This window comes from Pseudoliparis swirei, chromosome 14, assembly GCF_029220125.1.
Source record: "Pseudoliparis swirei isolate HS2019 ecotype Mariana Trench chromosome 14, NWPU_hadal_v1, whole genome shotgun sequence".
In the NCBI taxonomy this organism is placed as follows: domain Eukaryota; kingdom Metazoa; phylum Chordata; class Actinopteri; order Perciformes; family Liparidae; genus Pseudoliparis; species Pseudoliparis swirei.
In genome coordinates, this window is record NC_079401.1 from 4,722,424 (window position 1) to 4,734,888 (window position 12,465).

Consider the following 12,465-nt stretch of genomic DNA (forward strand, 5'->3'; position numbering starts at 1 on the left):
AGGTGTTGCAGCAGCGGCAGCATCACGCGCGCGGCGCCTCCTCCTCCTCGGTCCTGTTGCGCGAGCCGCCTCGGAGGAGACCGGGTTCACTCCTCATACCCCCCCCCCCCCTGGCGCCGGTGCGAGAGAGCGGAGTGCTGCAACAGAGGCTATTAATTTGATAAAAAAAAGGTGCTGCCCGTTGGTTGCGTTGGGAGGAGGAGACGCACTCGCAGGGCAACTGGGGAGAGACGGGGGAGAGGGGAGGAGGGGGAGAAGTCGGACGTTAACTAAATCAGGTGCAGGTTTTTGAAGTCTGTCACTCAACGGAGAGAAATGACGCTTTCTACGAGTGAGGCAAAAACAGGATGTTTGAACCCCCTTTCACAGGCACCTCCATGAGCCACATGTGGACATTAATTGGGTGTTTCTGACAGCATCAATTATACAAAGATATAATGCTTTCTAACTATGTAATGTTCAGGTCGGGTTGGTCAATTGCATTGACGGAAGCAGGACTTTTTTTCTGCGCAGGTTATCCACGTCTTTTATTGCATTTTAACTGTTTATCCATATGGTTTAGTTGCATTTTAAAGTTGTATCCATGTTTAGTTGCATTTTAACAGTTTATTCACGTTTAGTTGCATTTTAACAGTTTATCCATATGATTTAGTTGCATTTTAAGTGTTAATCCACATTTAGTTGCATTTTAACAGTTTATCCACGTTTAGTTGCATTTTAAGTGTTTATCCATATGATTTAGTTGCATTTGAAGTGTTTATCCACATTTAGTTGCATGTTAAGTGTTGATCCACGTTTAGTTGTATTTTAACTCTTTTTCCACCTTTAGTTGCATTTTAAGTTCATTCACATGGTCTAGTTGCATTTTAATCGTTTAATCACGTGGTTTCGTTGCATTTTAACCATTTATCCACGTTTAGTTGCATTTTAACTGTTTATCCATATGATTTAGTTGCATTTTAAGTGTTTATCCACATTTAGTTGCATTTTAATTGTTTATCCATATGATTTAGTTGCATTTTCAGTGTTGATCCACATTTAGTTGCATTTTAATTGTTTATCCATATGATTTAGTTGCATTTTAAGTGTTTATCCACATTTAGTTGCATTTTAATTATGTATCCACATGGTTTTGTTGCAATGTAACCGTTTGACATGACTTTTAGCAAAGTTTAGATAATTAAAGCACAACTAGTTCAACCCTTTACCCATGAGCCTTCCTTCAGCCACGCGAACTAGCTAACTAATTCAACAGTTTACTTTTAGCTAACTATTTGACATAGCTGTTTAAACCGGTTTATACTTTACTTTTAGCTCAATATTTCAGACATTTAGTGAACCGTTTATTTTGCTTTACTTTAACTACTTCAACCATGCAGCTAGCTTACAATAGCCAACGAGTTTTAAACTGCTCGTTGTCGCGCGCTCTTACTTCCGGTTCCGCTCATAAGCGAGTTAACCGTTACTCTCCATGTTACACACACACCTAGTTTAGCATAAGTAGGTGACACTGGGTGAAAATCACCGGCATATACAACACAAAATAAAGATACGGCTAGCTACCACAAAAGCAACAACAACAAAAAGAAGTTAAATAAAACCAAACCAAGAACAAACTGTTTATTTGGTTTAGCTAAGTTCAACTCACTATTCCTCTCCATCCACATGAAGCCCTCCTCAATGAAGCCTCGACCCAGAGTCGTTTTCATCCTGACAGTTGCCATGAGAGGGAGCCGAGCACCACGCGCCGGAGACGGATCATTAGTTTCGGATGAGGGGGGAAGGGGGGGGGGCTAGAGGGCTACACCCCCTCTGCCCCCCCCCCTCAAAACTACTCGGTTAACATCGTGGTTTCCCGGAGGTCAAACTTCTCTCACGTGTGTGATACAGAAGTGTGTGTGTATATCTGCCTGTGTGTGTGTCTCTGTGTGTGTGTGTGTGTGTGTGCAGAAAACGATAAGAAGGGTGGAGACTAAACAAATAACCCACAGACATTTTAAGGTTAATATGAATGAAATATTCCTTCATTATAGATGTTTGTTTACGTTATTCATGGCGACTGAAGTGACTAGTGGCCTTTAATGTGTTTCCATTGGCTGAACGCTCTTCTATCATTAATGATGTCATCACCCTTTTCTTACAGGAACGCTGTTGATGGGAACAAGAAGTTGTTCGCCATCTATGACACGAGGTAGGAAATGTTACCACAACCACCACCACAACAACACACGCACGCACTATGTATTAAGGAGGTTATCGTGTGAGCGCGCAAACGCGCACGCGGTCCTATACTTATCCGCGACTTCCATATTCCTCCGCCTATATAATTTGGGCACAGCCCGACCCCTTTTATGGAAGGACTATAGGCCATTATTATAGGCGAATAGCAGGGTCATAAGCATTAGTTGATAAATGCCACCTGTCCCTCCTCGATAATGTTCGAGTCCCGCCATTTTTATAGGAAACGCATGAGAAGGGAATTGGCGCGGATGGTGTGAAGAGCACTGTAAAAAAAGTATCCATCTTAACAAGGCGTAGTATTTATGTGAGGAAAAAATTAGTGATTAAACTCTATTCTTATTTTAAAAAAAGGTATAAAGCGAAATCAAACAGGTCCAAATTTTTTTTTTAAAGGAATAATAATACAAATGGAATACAATCCTGAAAAAAACTGTCTTAAATGAAAGTTAAACTATCTTACCTAATAAATGAAATCTGAAATATTTATAAAATGGTCGGCCAACCAACTATTACATGAACATAGTTTATTGATCTCTTTGGCATTTAAAGTCTCAGAGAATAACTGATGATGTCACCATAAAAAAACCATGACTCATGCAATTATCTTGAATTAAACACATTTGAGTGGAGCATTCACCAATCCGAGGAGAGTTGGACTGAAGAGATGCTGCCGAGTTGCATTGTGGGAATTGTAGGATCCGATGTATCTGTCTTTTGCGAGTTCCACAACTTAATAGAAACACATTCAAAACCCAATTTAAACACATAAACAGGGCTAATTGCCATTTTTAATTGGAGATGTACGCGCATTTCATTCGCATTAGAACAAAAACAGACGAAAGAGCTATATCATAATGAAATAAAAGAGGAAACAAGACTATCTTGCAGCTGCTGGTGGGTATTTTTTTTACAGTGTACGTGTCGGTCTCTCATTTGAACGAGCCGAGTGCTTCCCCGCCAGCAGCAGCAGCAGCACCACTCGCCTCATCAATATGCGCTCCGGCTCCCCGGTGTAAGAGCCTCTTCCTTTCGCACGGCCACAGACGCGGAGCCAGGGTTTTTCATGCGGGCGGAGGCCATGTCAGCCCATATTTCATATCCGACTCGGTCCGCGGCGGGCTGCTGACTTTTTTTAACCCCCGTCACCCCTCCACCCCTCCACCTCTCCACCTCTCCACCTCTCCGCGCAATCAATGGATTTACTCTGATTTTTGGAAAGAGCGCACCGGAACCGTCTCCACTGTTGCAGCTTTTGTAAACAACGGGGAGGGAAAAAGAGAGAGTGCGCGCGCGAGAGAAAGAGAGAAATAACAAAACAAACAATAACAACAACAACAACAAAACAGACGGGAAGGAGTGATGTTTGCTCCGCACAGGGTCCGTCAGTTCCGCGTCTTGTCCGCGCTGGTCGTCGGTTCGATTGTGTGCTGCGCGAAGAGGTGAGTGTGTGTTGGTCCGTCTGCCAAGGTTATTACCCGGGCTGATTGACACGGGAGTCAAGGTGATGTCACCCCCCCCCCCCCCTCCACTATTCCCTCTTGTGTGTCTGCTGTCATTCCAGCGTCAAAGAACAGAGCAACATGTCCTTTGTAAAGGAGACGGTGGACAAAATGCTCAAGGGCTACGACATCCGACTGAGGCCGGACTTTGGAGGTATGTGCATGTTCATGTCCCTCCACACACCTATAGGCAGCTTCATTTTGTTGGCGCCATTCAGTGGTCAGGTGCAGAGTTGTAGTCCAATATATATATATATATATAGATTTATATATAAATATATTTCCATATGTGCTGCTGTTTCACCTCCTCCAGGGGCCCCGGTTTCAGTGGGGATGAGCATAGACGTGGCCAACATAGACATGGTGTCAGAAGTCAACATGGTGAGTGAATCTGCACGTTAAATATTGTTTCTCATGGGTTTACTCAGCCACACACACACACACGCACGCACACACACATGCTGTTCACACACACACACACACACACACACACACACACACACACAGAGTCCCGCTGCTTCTGTACATTGGCACTCAGACACCAGATTGCAGGCTGCCTCGCCGTAGGAGGGAAGTGCTGATGTAAATCCTGTTTCTTTCCCCCCCCCCCCCCCCCCCATCCCCATCGCAGGCCATTATGTGAGGCCCGAGATGGATGGGCTGGGTTTCCTGTTAGCAATAAAATGTCTTTATCTGCCGGCGCAGTGTTGCCTTACATGCAACAGAACCGCTCGGCGAAAAAAAAAATTAAAATAACACAATGCGGCTTCCGACAATGCCGATCCGATCCTCAGACAGCAGAGAGAGAGAGAGAGAGAGAGAGAGAGAGAGAGAGGATGGATTAGAGTTGCGGCCGCGGGTTTCCTTTTGCAATCAGCACAGTCCACATGCGATGCATCTATACACGGGACGACCTGGATCCCTCACTCCCAGGTTCATTGTTGTTTTCTTTTTTAACCGCGGCGAAGAACAAAGCTCTGCTCGTCCACCTCCGGAGCCTGATCAGGCTATTGCGTCCTTAAATGTCAGCCGACCGATGACCCTGCGTTACCCCGGGAAATCCAGTCGCCCCCCCCCATTAGCAGCATTTTCTTCTTCCTAAAAAATAACTGATCTCGAGGCCGCTGCTGCTTCTGGACCCGCGGCGGCTCTGACAAGCCCACGAGCCACAATGGCCGAATTCCACATCAGCACCTGTCTGGTGCCACGCGTTACTCGGGCCGCTGCCCGTAGGCGACGTCTATTAGCGACGAGCTCACGAGGGGTTCGATTGGGGGTCCGTCAGGGGTCCTCACGTCACAGTGCAGAGAGCGTCACCTCACACCGTTCCTTATTGACCCCATCTACTGCGGAGGGAGGAGAGGGACACGTCTTTACTGCACCATATTAGAAAAGGATCGCTATCTGGTGGGCGGTGTGTGTGCGTTTTCCCGTGTGTGTGTGTGGGTGTTGATCAATAGTAATGACTCAATAGTTTCTTGGCTTTGACTTTCCAGCCTCTTTCCAGCGCTCAGGCTCAGTTCTGTGGTACTTCAAACCGTTTCTGTCTTTATTGTCTAATAATCGAGTACGTTGAGCGAGTTGAAGACATCATCTTGTCACTGTCACTCTTTTCTGACATTTATTACGCCGTATTTATCGCTAAATTCACTCTTATCATTTTAGTCGGAGCGTTTCTCTTCACTTTTATTCTTGATCTTCATGTTTTATCTCATTCATTATTATATATATATATATATATTCATTAAGTCTGTGCTTTACGTTTAAATAAACCTTCATCATTTGTCCGAGACAGAGTTTTCTTAAGTTACATTATTTTGGGACGAGCGTTCTCAGCCCCATAAAGTCCATGAAATATCATGCGGGGAAAGATTGCAAAGCTAAATCCTAAATGTTTAAAACAATATGGCATGCACGTTGCAATGAGCTCGTCTTCCGCGAGGAGCTCAGCGTGCCCACCGAGCTCCTCCCCGCAGAGCCCACGGAGGCCGGCGGAACCAGACAGCTGAGATCACCCTCAAATAGATCATTAATTAGCTCTGTATCACTGGGGGGGGGGCATCTGCGCCTGTTTGATGAACAGCCCCCGGCTGTGATCCAGAGCGCAAGCCAAAACAAGACCGGTCAAGTTTGTTGGTTTTTCCCCGCGTCAGCATTTCGTGACATTTGTTGGATGCTTTTCATCCAACGCTGTAGAGTCATGAGAGATTTCTCCAGCAGGAAAATGGATAATGAGCGCCTTTTTGTCCTGACTGTGACAGTGCCATGGTTTATCCATCGAGCAACATTAAACATCATGGCCCATGCTCTCGCTCTCTCTCTCTCTCAGCTTCTTTATTTAGGGAGGCTCCATCTTTATTTAATCTGTACAAAACTTCCGATACCAAGTCTACTTCACACCCTCAGGCATGACTGTGACACGTGGGGGGGGGGTTCCGATTTTACAGAACAATACTGCCACATGTCAGCCCTTATGTGAGGCTCTTTATTTCTCTCTCTCTCTCTTTCACACAAAGAGAAAGCCAGACCAGCGCCACACTGTGAGGTAGAGCACAGGTGCGCACGGAGGGAGAAAGTTGCCCGTGAGTTGAGGCATCGGCTGCGGGAGCTGAGGTGGAGGTGACTGAGTGGAGAACGAGTGGGAGTCAATAACAGAATGTCCCCACGGGTTTTACAAGTTAATGTATGCGCGCCTTCATGCATGTGAACGTGGGGGAGTCGGGTGATGGATCTTTGGAATCAAACATGCAAACAGATGCTTCGTCTACGCGGGTCATTAAAAGTAAGATGTTAGGGACTTTAGACAAGGAGGGGGGGAGGGGCGCTCCACGAGGATTATGTTATGTGTGTGTTATGTACGCACCGATGGGTCAGGTGTGAGAAGGACAGAACTCCTCTGGATCGACAGCGTAACGGGAGGTACAAATAATAACACACATAAGAGTTTTATGTGGGAATTAGTGAAGCAACAAAGCCAGAGAGAGAGAGAGGGAGGGAGGGAAGGAAGGAGAGAGAAAGAAAGAGAGAGAGAGGGGGGGAGGAGAGAAGGAGAGAGAGAGAGAGGGGAGAGAGAGAGAGAGAGAGAAGGAGAGAGAGAGGGGGGGAGGGAGAAAGAGAGGGAGGAGGAGAGAGAGAAGGAGAGAGAGAAAGAGAATGAGGGAGAGAGAGAGGGGGGGAAGGGAGAGAGAGAAAGAGAGGAGGGAGAGGGAGGAGAGAGAGAGAGAGAGAAAGAGAATGAGGGAGGGATAGAGGGAGGGAAGGAGAGAGAGAGAGGAGAGAGAGAGGGAGGAGAGAGAGAGAATGAGAAGGGAGAGGGAGAGAGAGAGAGAGAGAGAGAATGAGAAGGGAGAGAGAGAGGGAGGGAGAGAGAGGGGGAGGAGGAGAGAGAGGGAGAGAGAGAAAGAGAGAGAGAGAGAGGGGGAGAGAGAGAGGGAGGGGAGAGAGAAGGAGAGGGAGAAGAGAGGGAGGAGAGAGAGAAAGAGAAAGCGAATGAGGGAGAGAGAGAGGGAGGGGAGAGAGAAGGAGAGGGAGGGGAGAGGGAGGAGAGAGAGAAGGAGAGAGATTGTCCAGTCATAACCCACAATGCAGTTCTGTTGAAGAGTACATACGTTGTTGTTTTTCGTTGACGGTCCCCAGCACCTGTAAACTTAGGGTTATGTTGAACAGCCAAAGAATATACCTTTTAAATATATTCAGGCTTAAAATAGATTCCATTATAGATTTGCCTCCTTGAGTGATAAATAATGTTTGCACCAACTCAGTTCTATTTTGAGATGTGAGGCGGAGGGTCAAAAGGAAAATGGGTGAGCCATGCTTTCTAAAAGCTCCATAACAATAATGAGTGTAGAGCCCGTTAAGCCTCATACGGCTGATTCAACATCCACCTGACCCCCACACTGGTCACCCCTCCAGGTTTATCTGATGTGCGGTGGGAGATCATTCGCCCTTCAGCCCTGGTTTGGCAACTGCTCCGCTCAGGACAGGAAAGGTTTCGCAGAGTAGTGTAGTGCGCTGAGCGCGCATGCACCCAAACTACACTCCCACCCTGCAGGACTTGTACCAGGGGAGGAACCAGAACAGCCCAGATCACATGGATCCTCACCACCCCAACAACAGACTGTTTCAGCTCAGCTGCTGGTCACAGCCAGGCGCCCGTGAGCACACGCTGCAGAACAGAGAGACTGAGACTTCCTTCTTCTCTCAGGCCAGGAGGGAGTGACTTGTGAACTCACCCACACCCCAACACCCACCCACACAACTGCCCACACACACACACACACACACACACACACACACACACTATTAATTGTGTGTTTTTTTTGTTTTTGTGTGTAATAGTGTGTTTTCACATCTTATCCTGCTGGCTTGAATTTAACTGCAGCCGGGCGCACACACAAGATCTAAAGACGGAGCGTCTGGGCCGAACACAGAGGAGCAAAGCGAGCGGGAGGGCGGGGGTTTCGAAGATGAGAGGAAATGGGAAAAGGGAGAGAGGGAGGCGGGAGAAAACGAGAGGGCCGAGCGAACGTGGCATCTGGCTCGTCCGGCGATGCCCACCTGGCGGGGCAGGTGGACCCCGGTCCGGGCTCACTAGTGACCTCCGAGGTCAGCTCGTGGTGGAGCGGGAGGCCTCCGCTGATGAGACGACACACACCGAAATAGATGGTGTGTGAGCGTCTGTGTGTGTGTGTTCTAATTTGTTTGAAATAGCTGTTTAGGTATCGGAGAATTGCTTTAATGTAAGGTGTATAGGCGGAAATGAAAGTGACAGGCGACCTCGTGTTTGCCCGCTTTTAAATACGCCTTTAAATACTCCTATTGACAGTCGTTGAAGTGCAAAATAAGGTTGCCGAATATAGGTGTGTTTTCAATATAATGACCCCAGACCAACGCCATACAGCCCATCATCCACCTCATGAAAAGGGATCATCATTCTTTTTTTGGGGCATTAAAAATCCCAATGGTGGTAGCACTCCACATGCATAGGGGGGGGGTGGTTAGAGTCGGTCGCTGTGCATGTAGTTGATGTAGTTGCAGAAACAGGCTGAACAAGCTAGTCATCCTTGTGGGTGCGCAGCTGTGTGGGTGTCAGAAAGCAGAAGAAGAAGAAAAATCGGTCTTTGTGGAGAGAAGTGAAAATCTCTCTTTCTCCAAATGTTCCCGTTGCCTGTTATTTTTCTCGTAGTGCACCAGTGAGAAAACAAGTCCGTAAAGTACATCGCCACAGTCCCCGAGGTATCCACAGACTGCCTATATGCACAAACTGCGTCACCCCAGTTATCTCATATAGTTCTTCCAGCCATGCAAAAGAGCGTACCTCCGAGTGTGGCTTCATATTCCCCCGTGTCTTCTACCCTGCATCCGGCTTCCTGCCTGATGCAACGTAATTGGGCCTCACGGGGAGCGCACGCCGCAGAGCGAAGTCACGATCATGATCGCCGAGGGCTTGGAGCGAGCAGAGCGGGGCACTTCCTGGGTTTGCGTTCGCCCACCTGCCGAAATAAAAAAGGTCACGCGACCCGAGAAGGAGATGGAGGCTGCGGCGAGAAGATGGAACGCGACCCCGGGGTGCGACATCAGATGTTCACGGCACGGTATCCCAAGTGAACATTTCGCACCGAAAGAACAGCGGTCGTGTATTTCAAACCTAGGGGCCAATTAAACAAATGAGTTCTCCTGGGTTCAGGTGTGATCATTATTGGTACACAGCCACTTCAGATACAAAATTCTTTTTTGACTCCAACTTCCGAAACAAAAACACCTCTGGAATCTGTTCCGCCCCTCGAGCTGCGTCGTCATCTGTTATTTAAGCATGTGACACACTTTTGGGGACCATGACAAAAAAAAGAAAAAGAAGAAGAAGCAAGAAATCCTGCATTCACACTGTGCATTTACCTAAAAATCCAGAGATAAAGGCAAACAAATAATGTCATGTCACATGAGAAAATAAAATAAAATCGTCAAGGGACTGTGTGCGATGTACAACAATGAATTTTTTTAAAGGATTGTGCATCGTCATTTGTAAACAGTTGTACAGAAATAGACATTTTTCTTCACTAATGTTTGCCCCCCCCGGTCGTTCCCTCCTCTCTTACCCTCTTATAAGGCAATACATCATAAAACTAGAACGGGCACTCGGTAGAGCGCACACCTTCGCATATCACAAGATTGGGTATTGAATTATGAACATTTTGGCATTAGTTGCATGCCAATTGGATAAGAATTGACCCGCGTTGGTAAAAAGAAGATTCTGACCTTTTCATGACCTTGACCTTGACCTTTGACCCGATCAATTGCCAAATCGAATCAAATGGTCCCCGGATACTAAACAATCATCCCACCAAATTTCATGCGATTCGGTTTAATACTTTTTGAGTTATGCGAGTAACACGCATACAAATAAATAAATAAATACACGGCGATCAAAACATTACCTTCCGCATTTTCAATGCGAAGGTAATGATCCCGTACATTGAAGGTCAAACGCCGTCATCTGGAGAAAAGAGCCCAGCTCAATAAGGGACGGAGCTATTTTTACCATTCTATAGCAGCAGAAGGAGGGGTACAAGGGAGCCGCTGAGGGATTCCCCCGCACTGCGGTGATACACCGCCTCGGGGGGGACATCCCGAGGGATGGGCTCCGAAATTACACTGAAACGACTCAAATTGCTTTACATGAAACGTGGGTTCATGCCGAGTACACGGTGATCACATATATCATTGTTTTTGCACCGAGATGCGTGAGGTTTGGCCCGGGGGAAACTTCCGAGGCTGTTTTATTGTTTCTTATGGAAGATATACCGGTTATTTATCCTCCAGGTTGGTCAGTGCATTTGTTTTTTTCCGGACGGAGACCATAACGCCACGAAAACAATCGTCCCAGGATGTTTCCGCGGCAACGCGACGAAGCAGTCGGTGCGCCGGCGCCGCAGAGACGGGGGAGGGATTAAATTGAATATGGGTCAGTTCAGCCAAAACCCCGCTTATCTGAATTCTCACACACCCTGAATGAAAGCGATTATCCCAGTCGAGCTAATTGAATAATTGAGTCTCGCCGGAGATCATTTCCACTGGTCACTCTCATTATCTCGGCTGAAAAACCAGATGCTAATAACACCGCGACAGCGGTAAAGCTGTGGGAATTCATGTGCTGCGGCGGCGCTGTCAATTATTCATAATCCACAGGCCTCGATCATAGAGAATCTGAGCCCACTCCCCCCCCCCCCGTCCCTCGAAAGTCGCAGGTCGTGCAAAGCTGCGCCCGGCCTGGATTTGATTGTCTCCATGCAGCATTGATGAGGGATTCATGCGCCGCGTGTTTATACAGGCTACACATGGTTAATCTGCATCATTTAAGGCTCGCCGTTGCCCACCTGCTGGCGACTCGGGCGGATGGGGATTGAAATGCATACCGAAAATAGGGGGGGGGGGGGGTAATGTGAAGAGTGATGTGATAAGGGTCAAAGGGAGGTAGTGTGAAAGTGACATTAGTCATTTGTAAGGATTGATGGGGGATGGGGGGTAAGGTTGAGGGAGATGCAAGTCTTAACAGGAGATTACATTTTTGCCACATGCTGTGATCAATCCCCATTGACCCCCCCCCCCCCCCCCCCCCCTAATGAGACGAAGACTGATGACACTCATTGGCTTTCATGTCGTAAAACCCTGTGGATTGCCGAGGATTTATTCTCATCACTTACAGGCACAGAGGGACGGTTGACTCCGACTCTAGAGCGGTTCAGGGTACCTTTTATTGCTGTATTGCAGCGACGGCCTGTGAGCGTCATTCTAGAGGCACACGTGAGGCGCTGGCACGTGTTCGAGAAGCCGTCGTTACGAAACCGTTTGGAAAAGGGCAGGCGCTTTTAAAAACCGACGTGGCGGATGACTGGTTTCACCGTCTGAGAGCGGGTACCTCTTACACCTCTTTGAATTATGACAGACCACTGCTCAACCATAAAGTGCAGGTTTGAAAAAGTCATAATTGAAGCAGACGTCCGGACTTTTAGTCTCCAGAATTGGTCCAGCTGCAGAGGAGCCTAAGACATTTCCCATAATGCAACTGAATACCATTGTTCATTCTGCCCCCCCCGGCCTCTTTAACCCCACGCCGAAGCTTCTCGTAAGATCTTTGAGACATGAAAAGGCTTCAAATTTGATTATGTCTGCATAGAAGACATTAAAATCGTTTGAGCTTAATTAGAGACCTTATGTCATGCATCAAAACCAAAATATCCATTGACTCGAAGATGAATGAACAGGAAGACGAACCACATTGACGAGGGTGAGGGTTAGTTGAGGGGTACTCCTCATGACAAGTAAACATAACTTCATATTTGCGGAGGTAATTTGCCGTTTATCTTTGACACTGGAAACCAGTGGAGGTCCTGATCTGTCAGCTTTCCGAGCCTCTCGGGGTGAAACAGCTCTGGAAACAGAGCGTTTGGTATTTTTTTCTCGACAAATGATCAACGTATTTGCAGCTTTGTGCTAATCGACGAAAAAAATAATGAAACAATACGAGTATATTTCTTCCCACACGGTTGGTACCAGCCTCAACCAGAATGCCTCCATCACCACGGAGGCCATACATTGACGGCTCAGAGCCAATGAGCTTTCCTCCTCATGCTGGGGGACCAATCTGTATATCCTGTGCTGACTAAGAGCTTCCCTGTTCACATCTCTGTGCACAAACCAATCCTGGAAAACATGCTCGTTGAGTATT

The 12,465-nt window shown here is 47.1% G+C and overlaps 1 protein-coding gene across 1 annotated transcript in view; it reads left to right on the forward strand.

Moving 5' to 3' along the window:
* Positions 1-3,227: 3,227 nt before the first annotated feature.
* LOC130204431 (gamma-aminobutyric acid receptor subunit beta-3-like) overlaps positions 3,228-12,465 on the forward strand; it is a 28,879-nt gene continuing 19,641 nt past the window's right edge. The window contains exons 1-3 of the mRNA XM_056431163.1: positions 3,228-3,680; positions 3,803-3,894; positions 4,054-4,121. Of these exons, the coding sequence (XP_056287138.1) occupies positions 3,601-3,680; positions 3,803-3,894; positions 4,054-4,121 (240 nt within the window). The 5' untranslated portion in view covers positions 3,228-3,600. The remainder of the gene's footprint in view (positions 3,681-3,802; positions 3,895-4,053; positions 4,122-12,465) is intronic.